Raw genomic sequence first — 22112 nt, 5'->3', positions numbered from 1 at the left:
TCAGGAAGAGCTGAGCTGTCCTCTGAACCGCAGGCTGGATCAAAGATCATCACAGCCAAAGGCCTTGTCCCAGGATCACATGGGAGTGACTGAAATGTAGTCACAGAGGGTGTGGACAACCATAAGGCTGAGAATGTTTTAAATATTTAAGCCACAAGAATTTAGATGTACAGGGCACTGAAGACAAGTTTAAACTTCCTGGAACCTTTCAAAAGAACACCAGAAAAGTTGAGTTTTACTGTGAACTGGAACTCCTTGAATCAGTTCTGTATTAGGTGTGGACACAGAGTATTCTGTGCTTAGTGTCTGTCTACTCAGTCCTACAGGCATCCCAAACTGCACTTTTTCTCACCCCTCCAAATCCATGCATAGCAATAGGTCTGCTCTGGGATACAGCCAGAATTGTGCTGCCCAAAGATCTATTGCTTACAGGCCGCATCTACGTTAGATGCTACTGCACAGTGGTTGCTGTGCATTTGTTTAGTACTTGCATAAACAATTAACCCGAGTTACTGCTCAGTAGCTCTGGTGAATACCATTTTTGTGATGCTACTGCGCAGTAGCTTTATACTGGTACACAGTAGCATTGCATCATGGTTTTTTTGCCATGCAGCATTACTGCGCAGTAGTATTGGGCTACTGTGCAGTCAGCATCTTGTGTAGACTCACCCAGAGAGACCACAGTCCGCAGAGGTGGGGAAGCAGAAAGCCTGTGTCAGTTTCCCGTCCCTGCTAGGGACCCTTATTTCGGGTAGCCAGGTTCTGGGGTCTTTGTAGCCTCCTGCTTGGGGGTGGGGGGGTTGTGCCTGCAAGAATAAACACCTGTTAGTTGGGTGGTTGTGGGGGAAACAGAGCCATTGCACAATGGGCACATGATAGAAAAGAGTGGCTCTCAGTTCTGTGCCCATTAACAGTTAATTGTTCCTTGCCCTGTGGCCTGCACTCCTGAAGCCAGTCTTGTTGTGCAGGTTCCACCCTGTGCACACATCTCTAGGTGATCCCTGACAATGCTGGGGAGTTCTTGGGGGGGAGGAAGGAGCAGGACACCCAGCCCCCTAGGAACTACAAGCATGGGTCCACATAGCCCCCCCAGCACCAGGCAACCCCTCCAACCCAGGCAACCCCCAATCTGGGTCTTCCTTCCCCTCTAGAGGAATCCTGGGGAAACTCCCTGGAAGGCATGGGTGTCTAGGTCAGGGGTGGGCAAAATGGCCTGGCGGGCTGCATTCTATCCGGCCTGCGGGGCCCCTACAAAATTTAGAAAGTTAATATTTATCTGCCCCTGGCTGCCTGTCATGTGGCCCTCGATGCCTTACCAAAACTCAGTAAGCGGCCGTCCACCTGAAATAACTGCCCGCCCCTGGTCTAGGTACTTACCATCCCTGGTGGCACTTTGGTAGCAGTGCAGCCCCTGCTAAGAGTGTTACTTGGAACTGGTAGCAGTGCACATGCTTCTTCCCAGGGACAGTGGTGAAACAGTTGCCAGTGATATCTGTGGAGCAGTTTGAGTGTTATGTCTTCTGCATTCTCAGACCCCCCCCCCCCCCCCCCCCCCCCCAACCTTATACCACACTTCTCAGACAGACCCTGAATTATACTACCTGTGTGGCTGCCAGCAGATGGGCAGGTTCTTGGGGAGGAGCCATCAGCCCAAGCAATGCCCAGGCATGAGCTGATGATGGCATTGTCTTTCTACACTTTTTGCCCAACCCGCAGTCTCTGAAAATAATTCAAACAATGCACTGCCACCTCTTAAGCAAATAGGGGATGAGATGGAAGTTTAACTGTGATTGCTCTGGGCTTGCTCCTGCTTCACTGGGTGCCTGCTAACACTGGCCCACACTTGAGCCTCCTTTAGTCGTGTGACCTGGACACATCTATGTTTGGGAGTCACAGTGTTGGGCTTTCTCCAGAATGGAGTAAGAGCTTTGCCTTCTAGCATGCTGTTTGGCTTTAACTCTTGCATGAAGTATGCAAAATGCAGTGTTGGCTAAAACAAAGCATGGTGCTGCTGTTTGGTAGCAGCATCCTCTGTTAACTCTTTCTTTGTTTCTCTTTGGACACTTGCTTCTTTGTGGTAGGTCAGACCTTGATCACAATGGTCCTGTCACTTTAATCTTGTGAGCCTTTCTGTCTCACTCTCACACTGGTTGGGACAGTAGGGTCTCTGCCAGTGCACTGCAATTTTAACTTGTTCATCCAGCCTTTCTCTCCTCACCTGAACAGCAGGTTCTGCCAAGGTTCCTCGGTTGCAATCCACAATATTACCTGCCGCTTCAGCCCAGAGGAGATGCTGTCAATAGGCTGAATCCCTTAAGGGACAATCTGAGATCTTTACTCTTTCTGTGATGTGAGGTAGAGTTTAATTTGGACCTAAGGCTTTTGAATATTTGCCAACACTGTGTTGAGGGAACAGGGTCACGGCACTTGCCATATGGTCAAGTTGTGCAGCTGAGGTTCTGGTCACCCTGTGGTACTCTACATGTGAATGGGACGAATGGTCATGTTCCAGCTCCAGTTCCATCTGAAGGCTCTCCTCACTTGTCTTGTTAGCTGCTGTTATGTTTTACCCTTCAGGGTGCTTGCATGTCAGCAGTGTCATATGATGGTATAGAGCAGTGATTTTTCAGCTGGGGAGCTGTGACACCCTAGGACGTCATGAGGTCCTTTCATGGGTGCTGTCGACCCTGGCTCCTGTGTGAGCTGGTAAGTGCTCTCCTCCCTCATCCTTGTCCCAGACCCAGCTTCCTTCAGAGAAGCAGCTTGATGGCTGCTTCTCTGGAGACTCCTATCTTCCTTCTCCCAGCCCCTGGCCAGGTCAGTAGACACGAGGCTGCACAGCCGGGTGTTTCAGTCCAGCTTGTCCCCTGCTCTCAAGCTCCTGGGGCAGCATGGGCCATGAGGGCCAGCGATCTACCAAATAGAAACTCGTGGTTGCTAGGTGGTGTGTGGTAGAAGCTCACTACTTAGTGAGGAAGGAGAGCAGCCCCAGCTGGGGACTTGGAGCTTCTCTTTGAAAGAACCTGTTTTATCTGAGCCTTCCTCTCAGCTTTCAGCAGCTTCAGGAACTTGGTGTCACTGCTCGATCTCAGGACAGGCTCCTCTGCAGAGTGACAGGTGCAAAGTAATGCTTAAACTAGTGATTATGGCCAAATGAATGAGGTGATGAGGGGGAGAGGGCCATGTCTTTCAAGTGCTTTAAGCAAGAGACAAAGACTTTTGTGGGTGATATTTTTTTTCATTGGACCAGCTGCATGGTTGGGATGGGCTTAGACAAGCTTTCAAATGCAAAGCATTCTTTACTAGGTCTGAAGGAAGAAGCAAGCACAGTGGTGGTGATTTAAAAACAGTGCTGGGTTGTTTTTATGCTCAGGCTCTTGTCTGCAGTCTACAGGCAGGTTTAGGAGATTAAAGCCCATGATACATAATTTAGCTTCTTACTGCAAAAACCAGAACCCATATAACACCCTAGTATCCCAAGCAGTATGAGGTGCACATTCATTTTCAGTGCACATCACTTCCACCTGCATGTATCTTTGATAAAAAGACCTGAAACCAAGGAAGAGCAGAGGAAGGAGTTGAGTGGCAACAGAGCAGCAGACAGTATGAGACTCCAGAGAAGCAGCCATGGTGTCAGGGGCTGTGCTTGGGGGCCCCCTGCCCCGAGTTGTGTCAGTGTTCATGTTAACTGGAGAAGATAGCTAGGTAGAAACACACAAATGGTAGAATTCAAATGAATCATCAGAAGATGGAGGAAAGGGTACTCAGCTATGAGCCTCCAGACCAGTAATTCTCCCCCATGTCACTGCAAAATTCAGAAAAGCTATAGAGGGTGCCTTGAGTCTTAAAGGATGATGACCATTAGTATAGAGCTAGTAGGATTTTGTCCAGTCAAGTAAAATACCATCTTATTAAAAAGTTGTGTTGTGTGAACTGAAACATCCCTAGTCTGGAAAGTTAGGGCCAAAACTTACATCTCCGCATCATGAAACAAGATTTTGACCCTAGTGTATAGTGACACTGAATACACAACTTGGCCTTTGTAGAATCCTGTCATGTCTCTCCTACTATGAGCTGCTTTTTTACAAAGCTAGGCAATGTTGTCTTATCACAACCTACCATGGAGGGGCCCATCTGTAAAGACTGCCATGTTTTTTCAACTTAAAATCCTTGTTAGTTAAGTCCTCAGATAGGATCTGAAAGGCCAGGACACTGTCAGTGGAAGACTTGGGTGTAATGGATCTCTTATTTCCTTTCCCCATCATGGGTATTCCTTACAAGCTCTGCTTGCTTTCAGGGCCTGCCCTCACCATGGCAGGGGATTGCTAGGTATGTGTTGTCTGCTAGGAATGGAGATCTCATTTTAAGGCACTGATGTTAGTCCCTGTCTAAGGTGTAGAAGGTCCTACCAGGAGCAGGGGACTAGTCTGTATCTTCCCATAGGTCCTCACTGGTGCTCTGTGCCAGCTTCTCTGAGAATTGTGTTTTCTCCTCCCTCTGCTTGCAGGCAGAAATCATTCTCCTTCTCTTTGGCTTATGTGCTGTTGATTTTTGGAGGTCAGTATGTCATGAAGGAGCGGAGAGGCTACAACCTACGCATGCCACTAGCCCTGTGGTCCTTCAGCTTGGCCTTGTTCAGGTAAGAACTGTGTCCTAAGCTGTGTGTAAGAAGCTTTTGCACCCTACCAGTTTTCCCTCATGGGAAAGGCCTTGGTGGGGGTGGGGGGGAGACCTTTCCCCATGGGGAAACTGGAGGCCTTTTCTCCACTAACTCAAACAGGGAAACTGCAGAGCCAACAGTTGATCCCCCTCCCCCCAAAAGAGGCCTGAAGGTTTAATCAAGCCACTGAATTTCTTTTAAAATGGGTATCTTTTTCCCTTTCCTAATCCTACAGAGCAAAACTGGGAGAGTGGAGTCTTCCATGTTTTTCTCCTCTCCCCCAAGCCCTCTGGTCACCATCCCATTCCTGCAAGATTGTTCCCTATATTTCTCCTCCTCCTTGTCACTGCAGGTTCTGCTTCTGGGTAAACAGTAATGCTGAAGAAGACCACATTGTTGAGCCTTGGTCACCAGTGTAGAAAATGGAGAGAACTTGCACTTGGCAAACTAGAGAGAGGCCGTGGGGAACTAAGAGCTCTCGCCCCCGATAAATTGAACAGAGATGGAGCTGAAATTTTCAGAGTTAGAGGGTAAAAGGAATTGTAAAATCATCCAATCTGACATCATGTATATCCCAGGCCATTACAGCCCATCCAGGTTTTGAGTCCTGCTAACCTGATGTCTTACAGTCAAGACTGGATACCTTTCAGGAAGACATTAACACAAGGAAGTTCTGCTTTTCCTACAGTAGTTTTGCTTCAATAATTTATTACCCTTGTTACTGAAAAAAGTGGAGTCTTATTTCTACTTTGATTTTTCTGGCTGCAGCCTCTAGCCCTGTGTTCTTTCTCTGCCTTCCCCACTATATTACAGAGCCCTTTTATCTCCTGGTAACTTCTTTCTGTGTGAAGGTGCTTGGGCACTGGCATCAGGTTCCCTCTCTGTCTTCTTTATGATGAGATAAACAGATGGAGCTTTTTTATGTCTTTTGCTGTTAGATGTTTTCTCCAGCCCAGGAATAGTTTCTGGGGACTTTTTTGTGGCCTTCCTCCTCTTTCAATGTCCTTTATAAGATGAGGGCACCAGAATTATACGTACAATGACAGCATTGTCTCACTTGTACCACATACTGAGGTAAAATCAACCCCTTGCTCCTACTCATGCCTCCTGGATCTATTCTTTCAAAGATCTCATCAGCCTTTTTTGACACAGGACTGCATGGATGTCTCAAGTTGTTTATGTACTATGACCCCTCACTGCTTTTCAGAGTTCCTGCTTTCCAGGATGTAGTTCACTAGGAATGGCCTTAACTCTTGTATTTCTATAGCCAAATGCATTGTGCTGGAAGAGACCCAGCTTATCCAGTGATCCAGATCACCCTGTATGGCTGCTCTGTCCTCAGCTTTACTTACCATTCTGCCAGTCTTTGTGCCACCTGGAACTCCTGTCAGTGGTGGTTTTATGCTTACTTTTATCATCAATAATCACATTGAATACAGTGCTATCTATCAATTCTCTGCAGTCAATCTGCTATCAATTCTGTGCAGTTCCACTAGATACACAGCCTTTGAGTAATGATTCTCACTGACTAATTGTTGAGATTATTGAATGTGTACCTTGGACACTGCGCAGTACTAGCCTTTTAATTGGAATGTAACATGGAGAGTCCTTTAAATCCAGGAGGGGGCATGGAAGAAGATTCCATGTCACCTCCAAGTCGACCATCCACACCACATTATGTCTGGCCATCAGCACAAATTGGCAGCAATGCTTAATCCAAGAGATGAGAGAAGAATAGAACCTAAGGACACTCTCTAAGAACCACTGAACCAAACTCCTTATACTAGATGCACCCCTCAGAAAATGCCTGCTCTTCATTTTCACTGATTTTTTTTTTAACTACAGAAAAATAACAGAGAAATTCTTCTGTTGCAAAGAATTCAGAAAGACCCCGACAAGTCAGAATGTTTTTAGCACTGTGGATACCTGTTTGAAATCTCTGGGTTTATCTTGTGAATCCTGATTTCACACCTATCAGTGCTGGAATTGCCTGGCACCCTGTGGCAGCCTTGAAAGGATCTCAAGGCACCCCAGAGTGCCATGGCACCCTGGTTGAGATTGACTGCTCTAGTTCAACCTCTGCTCAAAGCAAGACCATCCATGTCTAAATGGTCATCCCGGCCAAGTATTCATCTAGCCTACTCCTAAAAACTTCCAGTGATGGGGATTTCACAACTTCTCTAGCTAATCTGATCCTGTACTTTAGCCCCATCATAGTCAGAATTCTTTTTTTTATCCCACCTAAATTTCCCCTGTTGCCCACAGAGAGCCCTGTAACTTGACCTGCAGATGTCTGGAAGTTTAGTAGTAAGGGAGTGGCGGAAGTGGTTATTACTGTGGTTTCCAGAGCCGTGGCAGTTAATGCTGCTACTGCTCTCCCACCACCAAATGTCTGGACCCTTGGGGAGCCCTGTGGGCTGATGCCATGCTGTGGGCTGGAATCTGAGCACCACTGCACTATGCGTTTGGCTTTCTGTGAAAAAAGAGCATGCTGATAACTCGGGGGCAAGCAATTATTTCAGCTGGAGGGCTGCTTAACGAGGTTTGGTGAGCTGTCAAGGGCCACATGGGTAGCCTTGCCCCCTGCTAGTTGTTCCACCTCCTGGTCACCATCTTGGGACTAGAAGTCTTGCTCCCTAACCCCTGACCTTTGACACCAGAAGTCCCTCCAATTGCCCTGATAGTACTCCTTTTGGGAGGGGGCTGCCATCTTGAAACCAGAAAATTAAATCGTATACTAAAAATATCAAACATCTACTATAACTTATTTTAATTTTATTTTAAAAAATATTTTTGTCCTGATTTATGTGTGTTTGCATAGTGTATCTAGAGGCAATAATAGCTCAATATACATTCTTACTCTTGTATGTTGTGCAGGCAGGGGTTAAAGGTGGTCTATGTGGGGGCTGTGCAGTTGGGGAGTGGGTGTGGGGGGTGTAGGTATGGCAGTTGGGGGTGGGGTATGTGGTTAGGGTAAGGGGGTATGGGAGGATGTGGATGTGGGTATGGTAGGGGTGGGAGTGTCTTTGGGGGTTGTGGAAAGGTTTTTAGGGGTGTGGGGTGGGGTGCATGGTAGGTTGTGTGTATGGATATGGTGGGGGGTGTGGAGGTGTGTGGGGTTATGGTAGGGGCTGTGGGAGGGTGTGGGTGTGTGTTGGGTTATGTTGGGAGGTGGAGAGCCAGCCTTATCTATTTTGTCTTGCTGCAGCATGCAGTTCCTGGCTGCAAGGCTAGGACCTATATGGCACACATGGGGCCACCCCAGCTCAGGCTGGCATAAGGCAGTTCCAGCTGCAAAGCTAGGGACTGCACAGCGTGGCACGAAGCCAGCCCATCCCCTCCCTGCTGTCCTGCGTGGGTCCCAGCCTTGCAGCAGGAAACTGCATGCTGCAGCCAGGACAAGCTGAGCCAGGCCAGGCCGGGCCGTATGATGGCTGGGGCTGGTGGGGTTGTTCTGCTTCCCTCACCTCCAGCTGTGGCTTCCCCCGCCCTTGCTGCGTTGTGCTGCGCTGGGTGGGTGGGAAGCTTCAGTGGGAGGCTTCTACCCAGCACATGGATCTTCAGCTCCAGCTTCTGGCTCCATTCATAGATTTCATAGACGCTAGGGCTGGAAGGGACCTCAAAGATCATCAAGTCCAGCCCCCTGCCCCAGGGGCAGGAAGTCAGCTAGGGTCAAAGGATCTCAGCAAGATAAGCATCCAAATGTTTCTTGAATGATTCCAAACCAGCCTGGCTTCATGAACATCCCCTGCAGGCAACTGGAGTGGGTGGAAGGTGGCCAGGAGCTGGATCTCCATGTGCTGGGCAGAAGCCTCCTGCTGAGGCTTCCCCCTGCCCACCTGCTCGGAGTGGCGCAGGAAGCGTAGGCGCCGCAGCTGGAAGGAAGTGGGGGGGAGCATAACAGCCCTGACAGTCCTGGCCAGTGCAGGCAGCTTCCAGTGGAGCCATTCCTGTTGCAGCTGCCCAGATGCTGCTGTGCTCCCCTTGCCTCCAGTAGCTGCTCCTTCCACTCCTGCCCCATCCTGTGCCACTCCAGAAGGGTGGGGGAAAGGAAGCCGTAGCCCGGCTGCTCCCACTGGAGATGAGGGGAGCAGAGGTACATCTGGCCAGCTGGAGCTGCACTGGGAACAGCCCTGTGAGAAGCTGTGCTGGCTGGGGCCAGGGCTAAGGATAGTGCAGGACCAGGCTGTCTGGGTGGGGCTCAGCACCATGTGGAGCATTGCAGGGGCAGCTGCAGGCCAGATCCAGCCAGTTTCATAGTAGCTAGGGTCAGGAGGGACCTGAACAGATCATCTAGCCTGACCCCCTGCCACAGGCAGGAATGAATGCTGGGTTTACAAGACCCCAGACAGGTGATCATCTAACCTCTTTTTGAATTTACCTAAGGTAGGGGCGAGGACCACTTCCCTGGGAAGTTGGTTCCAGATTCTGGCCACCCTAACTGTAAAATATTGCCTCCTAACCTCTAACCTAAACCTATTCTTCATCATCTTATTACCATTGTTCCTTGTCACCCCAGGTGGTGCTGGGGAGAATAGGGCTCTTTCTATTTGCTGATAATCTCCCCTGATGAGTTTGTGGGGCAGATCCAGCCTTTGGGCTGTATTTTGCCTGACCCTGTGGTATCATTCATCTTGCAGTCTGCTATAGCTCATAGGTCGTTTTCTGCAGTACTGCAGCCTAACCAGTCATTCCTTGATTTGTACTTCTGAATTTTATTGTGCTGTCCCAGTGAAGGACTGGGTAATTTTTCTCATTGAAATTCTACTAATTTATTTTGGACCAATAAATGGGGACGTCCACTGTGCTTCTCTTACAAGTGAAGTCAATGCAGCAGACATTCCAGATTGCTTGCAAAAAGGGTTTGGAGTGCTGACTATAAGAGGATAGCAGGAACTCTGAAGAGAAGACAGGTTTTTTAATATTGTATGAATTTATGATTCTTACACGAATACATTATGATTTTTCTGAACAAGTTTTTGTACCTGACAAGTGCCAACAACATTGGTCATGCTGTGCAAGATATAAAACGTAGATATTGATCCCTCTTCCCGAAAGCTTATGCTGAAAGACTCAAGATTTGAAAACAGAGAGAACACACAATGGTTGTCTCCTTATTACAAGCTGCTGAGGGTGATTCAGCACTATCTCTGTAATTACTTGGGGCTCCATGCCAACTTCCCTCAGCTTTCCCACACCTCCTTCCCTGTGGTATCTTGGCATCTGTTTACCCCAGGCCTGGCTGGGCAGAGCAAGACAGGATTGATGCCATATTGTGTCTCCTCAGTGCTTTGCAGCACCTGTCCATTCCCGCCCTCCTCTCCCCACCAAGTACTGAGCAGCTGCATTGGCTCTGTGGCATGAGCCTGCAAGTTTAAGAGGCACTTCTTGTCCTTTAAGACAAGTTCTTGAAGCCAAAGGTGAGGCATAGCATAAACTCTTCCACAGAGGCAGATCCAGAGGGGACGCAGTAGTGCAGTTTCACCCCACCTTAGCTAGCCCCACATGAGCTCTCAGTGCAGGTCCTGAGTGCTGACCCACAGTTCATCCCCTCCTTTCCCCTGCTGCTGAATTCAGCGGGGAGGGAAGGGGAGAGAAAGGGCAAACAGCAGCAGTGCTCACTCCGTGGGCTCTGGAGACATGTGAAAGCTGTGGCCAGACCCCACACTGAGAGTTTATGCTGGGGCCTGTGCTAATCATGCAGTGAGCTCAGAGTGCACTGTGCATGCATGGCACAGCCAAAGCGTGGGAGGGAGGGGTGTCCCACCCTTGTTCCATTCCTGGATCTGCTGCTGCTCTTCCCTGTCCAGTTCTCTCATTCTGGTTTCCAAGGGCCTGTTGCCTGGCATCAAGCAAGCAGAAAGCCTTGTGCTTGTACATACAGGGTTGCTGCAATACAGTCCTCAACACTGTGATACCCTGGTGGTGTCGGTCTAACAGGGGAGCAAATATTTTAGCCACCTTGGGACTGGCCCTAGCTCATGTGAACACAGAGGACTGCTGGCAGTTGTGCCACCAGCATTCGTATGCTCTCGTCCCAGAGATGCAGCTTTGTTCTAGTGCTGCACATGCATTAGCATCTACCCCAGGAATCTTGTTACTGCTGGTGGGCTTGGAATGCCTGTGGGAGAATAAGCCTAGTTGGATGCCAGGTGGCTGCTGGCGTTCCACTTCTGGGCTCTGTCTGTAAGCAGATTGTAACTTCCATTTCTGAAACATCACCAATAAGGTCATCTGTGCTTGCGGCTAAGCAGTATTCAGGTTTCAGTCCAGGCTCAGCTGTATCTTAAATGGAGCCTTGAGAAGGAAAGGGGGGGGACCCCATTACTAATTAAATACACTGTTTGAGCCTATTAACTATTCTTTTTGTAGTGTATGAAAACCTCAAGTCATCACTGACTTTTGCAAGACTCCAGGAGGTGTTGATTTCTGCAAGAAGAAGAAACTTGAAGGAGCTGGACTCATTTCTTAGATGTACCAATCTGTGTCCTGTCACAGCATTGATCTGACCCAGTGTGGTACTTCTTGTGTCTGTATATCCTTAAAAACATGCAAGAGCCATTTCTGCCTGGCTTCTGCAAACCCAGGGTCTGTAATATGCATTGCAGCCCATAAGTCTGCATGAACTGCTAGGCATGTTTGGTGTGCATGTGGAGTGTAGTCTCATGAGTAGGAACAGACGCTACTAGCTTCTATAGCCTCTGTGGCTTCCACAGGCAGCAGTTCCAGTTTCCAGGTAAAGGGGTTTAAACAGCCTGTGCTGCAAACCCCTTGAGGGACCAGGAAATGTAGCCAAGTTTGCAAAAACCATGCAGAAATGACGCTTGCATGTTTTTTAAGGGCATATAGAAGTGCCACACTCGGTCAGATCAATCGTCCATCTAGCCCAGTGTCCAGTCTCTGAGTGGCAGAAGTGGATGCTAGAGGGAGAGCCTTGAACTAGATAGATCTAGAATAACCTATCCCGTATCCATTTTCTTCCCTTACATCCACCTTTATTGGTTTAGAGATGACAAAGAAAACATCTCCAACCATGCCATTCAACAACTCTTAATAGATTGATCATCCATGAACTTGCCAGGTCCAAACTGGGACTAGACTATGCTGTCTGCCCCTACCACCTCCTGTGGCAGTAAATTCCACAAGTTAAATACACCTTACATAAAAAATACTTCCTTTTGTTACTTTTAAATCTGTGTCGTCCTAATTTCAGTGGGCGCTCAGTAGTGCTAGGGGCTTAGTGAACAGGGGAACTGTTGTTCACTTTGCTCCACACCCTTCCTGTTTTATAGACCTCTATCATATCCCCCTCAGCCTTTTCCTTTCCAAACTGAAGAATCCTGGCCTTTTTGATCTCTTCTGGTTTGGTGACTATTCCATACCCCTGGTCATTTTGGCACTTCTCTGTGCCATTTCTAGTTCTACTACCTTTTTGAGACGAAGGGACCAGAACTGCACACAGCATTCAAGATGTGGGTGCACTATGGATTTGTATAATAGCATGCTGTTCTCCATTTTGCTGTCTATTCTCTTCTTAATGCTCCCCAACCTTTTAATTGGCTTTTTTTGTTACCACTGCACATTGAGCTGAAGCTTTTAGAGAACTATCTGAACTCACTCCAAGGTCTTTTCCTGAGTCATGACAGCTACTTCAGGACGCAGCATTGTGTATATATAATTGAGGTTATTTTTCCCCAGGTGCATTACCTTGCACTTGTCAGCAGTGAAATTTATCTGCCATTTTTTGCCTACTCACTGAGCTTGGTGAGATCTTTCTGCAGCTCTATCATTTTAGGACTTGGCTACTCAGAATAATCTGGTATCATCTGCAAATCTAGAGATTTCACTGTGCGCTCTATTTCCAGGTTGTTGATTAAAATGTTGAACACAATAGGACCTACCATGAATCCCTACTTTTGACCTCCTTCCATCCTGAAAAGTGACCATCTAGCTCTACCTTTTGCTTCCTGTCTTTAACCAGCTCTCAGTTCACAAAAAAATGATTTATTCAAGTGGCTGTGATGCACTAAGAAGAGTGGCATGAATTGCATGAGTTCATGCTTCCAGTTACACTTTAAGGGGAGCTGCCACCCATCACAAGGAAGTGCATGGAGCAGATCGTGACTCTGCCCTGGGCCCTGACCCTGTGCTGTCACCACCCTGTGATCCTGATTCTGGCCCCAGCCCACCCATCCTGCTTCCAGATGCCACTACCTGCACTCCTGCGGCCCCATCCTATCCACTCAGATGAGCACACCTTGCCTGTTAGGATCTCAGGTGAGTCTCCAGGGAGACTCCACCTGCCCTACTTTGCACCCAGAGGCCCCAGCAATGGACTGGGAGCAGCAGCCAGGCAGAGTCTAGCCACCGTACTGCCCCTGTCCCACCATGTGCCTGGGGATGGTGGAGCCAGCCACACGTGCCACAGCCCAGGCTGCCCTAAGAGACCAACCACAGGCTAGATAAAATCCCTTGGAAGGCTGGATCCAGCCCACACAATATTTTGCCAACCCTTGTTTTAAGCACTCATTATGTGGCTCAAAGTGACACCACTTCAGGGCAGGATTATCTCTGAGCCATTAAGGTGTGGCCACTTCCCATAGATGTGCTGCTCAAATTGAAGTCCTCCAGTATCACATAGAACAGTATCCATAGAACAGGAATAGCAGCCTGTCCTGCTCACCAGCTCTGTAGTGGCAACTCACAGGGTGTGACTGCTCCAAACTGGCAGACACCAATCAGCATTTGTGCGGTTCACAGCATAAGGTGTAATGAGGCCCATGAGGCACTCTGTCACTCTTCTCCTTTTCCTCTAGGGATAAAAAACAGACTGACTGGTTTAATCTGGGGTTGACTGTCCTAGGTTTTACATACACAGTTTAAAAGGCAATCAACTCAAATTAGCCTTGATTGCTTGTAGGGGAGGGGGCAAAGTGTTAATTCAGATACTTCAAAGGTACTTAAGATGGGACAATAAGTTTGTATTTATGTAGGATCCCAAGATAAAAATCTTTTTCCCAGGATAAACCTGTGGTCAGTTTTTACCCTGGCTGTCTCCCTTGCCAGGACTCTCTCTTAAGTGTACTGTTCTTCCCTTAGGCTAAAAATAAACTAAAAACAGATTCCCCCTCCCCCCAACAAAGCCTTTTATTCTGGGATCCTACCCAAGTCCCACCCACATCCCACCCCAAAAAACCTGTGATTACAGAGTACAGAGATAACACTTTTCTGGGCACAGTGGGGGTAATTTTAATTAATTGTCACTCAGTGTGCATGTGTAGACAACTATCCCAGCTGGTTTTGATGGGAATCAGAAACCAGGATAGTCAGCCCCAAAATGAATAGGTCATCTTCCGAGGTCCCTTCCAGTTCTAAAGTCTATGAAATCTGTTTATAGCCTGTAAGGCAAGGGTGTCTTATTCATCTGACCTTAGGGGGCAGGCCAGACGACTGGCAGGGACCATCCATGGCCTCACCCCCTCCCCTCTGCCCTTCCCTACATACCAGATCCAGCACCTACTCCAGCCGGATTAGGGTGTGTGGTGTGGATCCCAGAGTGGCTGGCATGGGTGTCATGTGTGGCCCAGTCTGGCCAGGAGTGTGCAGCATGGGTGCCAGGCTGGCAGAGTGGCGCCCATCCAGTCAGACCATGCCATAAGTGGCACTTGCTCTGGGAACTGTGCTGTACATGGCACCTGTTTCAATTGGTGTGGGGCCTAAACTGCACATGGTGTCCACAGGCTGCAGCAGGTGCTGCCAGCAATGGAATCTCAGAACTGCTGGGGCAGGTGCCTTGTGTGGCAGGCATCCCAGAATGGACACCACATGTGGCACAGTCTGGCCAGGGTGGGCACCACATGTAGCATGGCACCTGCTTTGGCCCATCTGGGATCTACACTACCAGCACCTTCCTGTGCTGTATGGTCCTGGAACAGCCACATGTTGTGTCTGGTGTGGGTCTGCTTAGACCCAGGGCAGCAAAGGGACCGGATGGTGGGGCTCCATGGGCTGGATCTGGCCCAGAGGCTGTATGTTTACCACCCCTGCTCTAGGACTGCCTGGACCTCTGTTGCTTGGTGGCCCATTAACATTGTAGAGTATATAGGCAAATTTCCATGGCTCTGGCTCCAAACACTGTTAACTTTTTCTTTCCCATGGACAAGCTAGTCAGGGAAACAGAGGCATGCAACTTTACTATAACATAAACCCTTATAAGCCAGAAATATTACAACAAAACCATAGTCTTAAAGCGGTTTAGTAGTTTCTCTAGCCTTTCTTCTTTTGAGGCACTGGCTGGGGAATTCATATAATGAAATGGCAGCCAAGAAAAATCTAAATAAGAAGAGGTTCTGTTGTGTTAGCCAGCCAGGAGACTGGTAAGGGTAAGGAAGTGCAGTAACCAAGTTAACTGTGGGATTAGCAGTTGAAAGCAGCTCTTCCCATGGGCTTCTTAAATCATCTGAGGAGGAGGAGAGGGCGAGGGGATTGACTGGGTTTGTTTGATGGGGAAAGGGCAAGCATTTGCATGTGATAGTGGCATGAGATCATCTTCTCCCACCTTGTGATTTTTGCATGATTTCCTTGCAGTATCCTTGGTATTATGAGGACTGGGGAGTACATGAGATTCCGCCTCTCCACCAGTGGATTTAAGCAGTCAGTGTGTGATCGAGGCTTCTATACCGGTCCCATCTGCAAGTTCTGGGCATTTTTGTTTGTCATGAGCAAAGTCCTGGAATTGGGTGAGTATAGAACCACTCTGGAATAGTCAAATGTGGTTCTAGCCTCTCGGCTTGAGAGTGGAAGCCTTTCCGGAGGGCCCCATCCTCCTATGTTAGCCAGGTGTAAATTCAGCTACAGTGGGTCAGCTAACATAATACCATCATCCTGTGAGTTGGCAGAGATAGAAAATCAATTTGGTTTGGGTTCTTCTGGCATAGGAAGGAGGTCTTGGTGGAAAGATGCCAATTTGGAATTTGGGTTCAATTTCTGGCCTCACATCACTATGTTTGAGGCAGGGATGGGTAAGCAAATACCATCCAAGAGATGATATGGCAACTCTCCATTAAGAGAGATGATGGTAGGGTGAGAAGCAGGGGGCAACGGTCAGCTGTGTGTGAGGGTCTCTCATCCCATGCCTATAAGGATGCATCCTTGGAACAGTTAAAATTAGAGCTGTTTGGAAATGTAGTTGCAGTGCTTTTCTGCCAAAAATGCCAGTTGTTGAAACTAAAATTATCTGCAAGGATGTGCTGGGTTAAAAAGTGTCACTGAAGGTTTCCTCTGGTCAAACTGAAGAGAGAGACTGATCCCACCCTGTTATAGGTAACAGTTTGGTGCTTGAAGCCCTAGCCTGGGATGTGGAAGACCTGGGTGTGGGTCAGTATGCTCCAAATTAGGGATATCCAGGGCTTGAACTGGGTGAGCGTAGTAAGCAATAGCTGGGTGTTTGTTCTGGGGCACATCTCATAGGGCTTCTTCTGATGGGGCTGTTCCATGCTATAAGGACACTGACTCTACAGTATGGTGGTTAGAACACTTGCCTGGACTTAGGCAAGTTGACTTCTAGCCCCCACTCCAAATAGGTGGAGTTGGTGTGATCTGAACCCAGGCTTCCCACATCCCAGATGAGTACCCCCCACCAGCAGGCATTCAGCTAGGATGGGTTGCGGCTCTCTGACAAAGAGCCACAAACCATTTCTTGTTCATCCTGATGCAAAACGAGGAATTTCTAGATAGGAAAACTGTTGCCTGCCCAGTTCTCATTAACATTAGAATTTCAAGGAGCTTCTGGGCTTGTTTAAAATGCTGTGAATATTTCTGGCCAAATACATCCAGGGTTTTACAACTAGGCAGGTGGCCTAGAAACTGGCTGGGAAAACTGCCCAAAAGCTCTTGTAGCCAGAAACCATCTACTGGGGAAATCAGGATTTTGGGGAGGTCAATCAAGGGTAGTGGGATTCTTCTCAGTCTAGCCTGAGATATGACAGAGGCTTAACATTGTGGCTTAACTGAACAATGTTCTGTCTCCCTCCTAAGGTGATACTGTGTTCATTGTTCTCCGGAAACAAAAGCTCCTGTTCCTACACTGGTACCACCACATTACGGTGTTGATGTACTCCTGGTATGCATATAAGGACATGGTGGCTGGTGGTGGCTGGTTCATGACCATGAATTACGGTGTCCATGCCTTCATGTACTCTTACTACACAGTGCGGGCAGCAGGCCTGAAGGTGCCCCGCTCACTGGCCATGGTGATCACCTTCACACAGATCCTGCAGATGGTGATGGGCACCACTGTGACCATCTTGGCTTACTCCTGGATGCAGGATGAAAACTGCTACACCTCTTGGAGACAGATCTTCTGGTCAGCCATGATGTACCTCAGCTACCTGGTGCTTTTCTGCCAGTTCTTCCGTGAGGCGTATTTTAGGGGGAGGGGCAAGACAAAAGGGGATTAAAGTTGGGGTCGTGGCGGGTTGTAGCTGTGGGTTTGGGGACTCTTACTTCCTTTCTGTGGTTCACTGAGAGTTGGGAAGTCTTGAGGGGGTGGGAGGAAGCTGCTCACTAAAAACATCTGCTGTTGGAGTCTTAGAAGACCCTGGTGTTTACCTCTGTGGGGGAGCTGTTCATCTGGCTATCTAGTCGAAGGTTGAGTGCTGGGGATGGTTTGGGAAGAGGCCAGCAATAGTAGGGGAAAGCTGGAAGAGGGGTGTTGAGAACCCTTAATTGTGACATTTTTCAGGTTGTCTCCCCTTGGCTCCCATCCTTCTGGGTCCCAGTCTTTCCCTTGCAGGATTCCAGTCTTCTGTCCTGTTCTAGGAGGAAAATCTTTCCTAGGGGAGAGGAGTCTGCTCCCTCCAGGGGGTGGTTTCATGGAAAGGGATGGTAGTGAATATGCTGAGCCTGTTGCACAGTTGCTGTCTGGCAGTTCTGCAGCCAGAAGTCAGCTCCTGTTGCCAGTACGAGGAAGCCCCTTTCTGCTCACCAGCTTGTTGGTGCTGGCGGTTGCTGTACGAGGCAGGAGCAGTGGTTGCATTTAAATAGGAAATATTCCCATTTCCTCCAGTCCTGTAATCTGTCTCCTGCCATGGAGTAGGGTTGGGGCAACCACTAATATCTTGGTCCCCCTGTCTGATTTAAAGGCTTGGGGGAGCTTGAACTACTGACCTCAAGGCTTTCCTTCTCACTCCAGCAAGCTGGTTTGGTTCAGCATTTGCTTTTCCTCCTAAATGACATGAAGGACCACATTTCCTCCTGGGTTAATAGTCCCACTGGGATGAGGGGACTCTCTCCAGGTGATCCAGTGCTTATCTAAACTCCTTCTGCAGGGGCAAATGAAGATCCCACTCCATCTCCCATATGCTACCAGTGGGAGGGGGGTGGAATATGAAAAGCCCAGCATCTGCTACAAAAAGCCAGAGTCCAAAGCAATTAGCTCAGAAATTGACCTTACCCCCATGATGGTATTGTTTAAGTCCTCATAAAATTCTCTTACTTGTGCTCACAACAGCACAAATGCCCATGCCTGGTGTTCTGGTTTAGACAGAGCCTCTCAGATATGTACTACAAGAAAGTAACATTTTTCCCTTCCTTGACCTGGTGATTACCTCTGCTTTGAAACAGAGGATGGCCAGAGACTGTGGCATGCTGGACTGTGCTCTTGGAGCCCTTATTAAGGCCTCCCTGAGATTGGAGGGGTGTTCCATGAGTCACCTTTGGGTCAATGTGCACTGGCTGCACTTTAAAATACTGCTGGCTGTTTTAATCTATGAGGAACCTCTCGGGTTTGGATGATGGCAGGGCTACTGATATATCTCGTCAGTGGCAGGAACTTCAAATTTACTCACTCGCTGTGTGAGAGACTTGAGGATAGGACAAGGAACAAGGCATTTGGACACAGGTAGCTTATGGGGCCTTGGGCAAGTTGCTTCATCTCTCTGTGCATCAGCTCTGCACCTTTAAATGGGGATGGGTCAGCCCTCCCTCCCAGAAGGGTGGAGATATAAAACTGAAGATGAATGTGATGTAAAACCAGGTCACTGCAACCTGGCCTGCCCTGTTTCTTTCTTCTAGGGGCTTCATCTTCCAAGCAAAGCAGCTGTGAAATGCAGGAGGCGGCTGTGCAGGTGCAGAAAAGTCTTACCATGTTCCCGGACAGGGCTGAAACCAAGGGAGCACTTGGCTTCAGCCAAGGGAGGGCAAAGCCAGGGAGCACTTGCTCTGTTTTGCATTCCTTTAGTTAATTTGTGTAACATTTAAATCTTGCCTCTTCCTCCTAAAAGCCAGAGTGGTGAAGCCCCTTTTCCTTATGCCACACGCCCCCTCTGTAACCAAAGGTAACCAGAGTCTGTACCCTTGTACAAAAAAAGATAACGTAAGTGTGGAAGGGCACTAATTTCATTTGCACAAGCAGGGCAACAAACCAGGAACCTGGGCCCTCCCCAGGCTTAAGCTGCTGTTTTAAATGACGAAATCAGCTTGCTAATGCTTCCTCCTTTCTTGGCAACTTCTGCTGATTAAGCCTAGACTGAGGCAATGTAGCCTTTCCCGGCTGAATAGCCAAAGCTAAGGTCACCCCATACTGATCTCAGCAGTTTAAACATGTATACTATGGATCAGTCTGGAACAGTGGTGCCCAACCTTTTCATCCTGTGTGCTAGATGAGTGGAGTGGGGTGGGGCTGGTCCACATGCCAGGATCAGACCCTGGGGCTGGCACCACCCCCTCCCAGTGCTCCACATGGCAGGATTGGGGCCTGTGGCCCTGCACACTGAGATTGGGGCTCCTTATGGTTCTGGAAATTTGGTGGCAGGGGAGCAGTGCTGCTATGGCCGTGCCACCAAATTTCTGAAACTATGGGGAGCCCTGGGGGCTGGATGATGCAGGGCTGCAGGCTGGATTTGGTCACAGGCCAGAGGTTGAGTACTCCTGGTTTAGTAGCAACTGCAACTAAGAGGCTTGTCCTGCAATCTCACCCTGCACTCCCTCCCCCTTCCCTGGTGCTAAAAGGCCTATCCACCCAGATGGAGCTCTCAGCTGCTAACATGGAGGTGCAGTTATTTGTTGCAGAGGTCTGCTGCCAGGTGCAAACTGGATGGCCATTGAGCAGGAAGTGAATGCAATGCTAATTCATTTTTTTTCCCATGAAATAACCCATTTAATTTACCAGATGCTACCTGCAACCTGCCTCAGCAGCATTCTGTAGAACACAGGTCTAGCCCACCCCAGATTGTACAGGGCTGTGCACACGGTTTGAGAGCTGCTGTTGGAAGTTAAAGGTGAGGAAGAAACAGTGTCTGCGTCTTGCAGGTTTGCTACAGCTGGGATTTGCAAAGCAGCCACTAGACAACAAAAAGCAAAGTTCTGTGGACCAGATGTATGTACTACTGGAAGCACATCTGAAACAGTCACTATGTGATGTATAAATTTGGTTAATAAATGCATTTTTGTTACTCCTTTGTATCTGGCCTTTGTTCTGAATGACCGCACCAGCGGAGCATTGACCAGCCACTGCTAAATCCCCAGTCTCCTCCTGCCCCTCTGTTCATCACATTTTTAATCCAGCTGCACCTTGTTAACAGGGTGGTACATCCCCTTAAGAGGAGTCAAGCAGCCTGGCTGAGGAGCTGCCACTGTGAGAAGTCTGCTAATGAGGAAGTTAAAAACACAATGAAGCAGAGTGGTGGGAAAGCAGCAAGCTGAACTATATGGGTGTGAAGGTTGGAGCTATAGAAATCTCCTTCCAGTGTCTGGAGTAGGACAACGTTGTGTTTATTTGCTTTCTTTGTAAAGATGTTAATGCTAGGGCCAGCTGAAAAACTGCTCAGGGTTTTGCCCACAAGCAGCAACCTACTTGTGTCTCTTTTTCTTAGCTTGTTGCCCAATCAAATATTGTCTTCCTAGAGATGCAAACCAAAGGAGGAACAGGAATAAAGTTTGGTAAATGTGGGATCAAAACAAGCCAATTAAACCATAATTCCATAATTAATGCTATCTGAAGCAAACTATATCTTGCTCTCATGTCACAAAACCTAACTCCTGTATTGCAAAATCCCTGTTCAGAACATACCCAAAGAGTGTAATTGATCTTCTTGCTTCTCACTGCTGTGGAAAAACACACACCATCCCTTAGTGCACAAGTATCCAACCTGTGGCACATGTGCCATAAATATTGTGGGCAGCACCTGTGGCATGGAGCAGATCAGGCAGGGAGGACAGGGCAGGGAATAAAAAATAGGAAGGAAATCAGAGTAGCATTAGGAGGGTCAGGCCTAATTTGTGGCATGCCTGCCAAAAAGGTTGGCTCCCACTGACCTAAAGTCTTTGTCTGCATAGCACTATTTTGAATGTTCCCCAGCACCAAGCCCTATGCCAAGCCCACACAATCTGGCCTATGTGTGCTTTCTACCACTCCTGCTGCTGAGTGAGGGCATACCACTGGTAAAGGAGGTGCCTGCAAAGTGAACACCTTTGGTCTCCCTGAGATGCGTGCCACCTCATTATGGTAGATACACTTCTTGCCACCATTTTATGGTATCCAGCTCTGCAATCTGGAGAAAAATAAACAAAAAGGTTAGATATTGAATTTTATCCTTGATTTTTTTCAGCTGGGCTCAGGGAATTGATAAAGTAAGGAAGAATGAGTTGAGAATGGCATATGAGCTGATCCATGCCCAGTGGTCAAGGGCAGTCTTAGGTAACGAGTTCCAGTGAGATCCTGAAAAGACCTTAAGATTTTGTGATGCAAGTCGATCAAGTAAAACTGCTGGAGAGATGTATATTAAAAGGGCAAGATGGCTGTAAATATTTGCTAGTATTTGCCAAGTGTATAAGTGCTAGTGTTTACCAATTGGATTTCCACTCCTACATGGGCTTGGAATAGCCTAATTCAAATTAATTGCCATTTAAACCTCATGAGTAAACAACTGTCCCACCCCTTTTAATCTCGGACTAAGATGAAACCAGTTGCCTATTTTTTCACTAGAAGACAGATTTAGGGACAAAGCCTTTTATTTTGGGAGAGGTGAGGATTTCTTAAAATCTTGCATTTGTATAAGACCATGTGGGAATGGGAGTACACATTAATTTTAGGCAGCCACTGGAGCTCTTAACCCCTTGGACTATCTACACATTAACGTCTGAAACTAATTTTAAGCACATTTTGGGCATTTTAAAGTTGAGCCACTCCAGGGCGAGTTTATCTCTAATCCATGTTACCCAGTTTGTGTTACATTAATTCAGGGGTGAGCAAAATGCTGCCTGCAGGCTGGATGCGGCCCACCAGGCCATTCTATCTGGCCCGCGGGGCCCCTAAAAAATTTAGAAAATTAATTTTTATCTGCCCCTAGCTGCCTGTCATGCAGCCCTCAATGGCTTGCCAAAACTCAGTAAGTGGCCCTCCACCCAAAATAATTGCCCACCCCTGCATTAATCTGTGGCCACTGCCCACAGA

General features: G+C 48.1%; 1 protein-coding gene across 2 annotated transcripts in view; it reads left to right on the top strand.

The window, feature by feature from the left end:
* Positions 1-20097, top strand: part of ELOVL3 (ELOVL fatty acid elongase 3) — a 23549-nt gene extending 3452 nt beyond the window's left edge. Inside the window, exons 2-5 of one of the 2 annotated variants that reach the window (XM_025210602.1) lie at positions 4508-4639; positions 15248-15399; positions 16697-17024; positions 18734-20097. In XM_025210602.1, coding sequence (XP_025066387.1) covers positions 4508-4639; positions 15248-15399; positions 16697-17024; positions 18734-18764 — 643 coding nt within the window. In that variant the 3' untranslated portion in view covers positions 18765-20097. Of the gene's footprint in view, positions 1-4507; positions 4640-15247; positions 15400-16696 lie in introns of both variants that reach the window. The other variant, XM_025210560.1, reaches the window with a different exon arrangement.
* The last annotated feature ends 2015 nt before the right edge of the window (positions 20098-22112 follow it).

Source organism: Alligator sinensis, unplaced genomic scaffold (genome assembly GCF_000455745.1).
Source record: "Alligator sinensis unplaced genomic scaffold, ASM45574v1 scaffold264_1, whole genome shotgun sequence".
Classification (NCBI taxonomy): domain Eukaryota; kingdom Metazoa; phylum Chordata; order Crocodylia; family Alligatoridae; genus Alligator; species Alligator sinensis.
The sequence above is the reverse complement of the archived record's forward strand: the minus strand, read 5'-3'. Positions and strand labels throughout refer to the sequence as shown.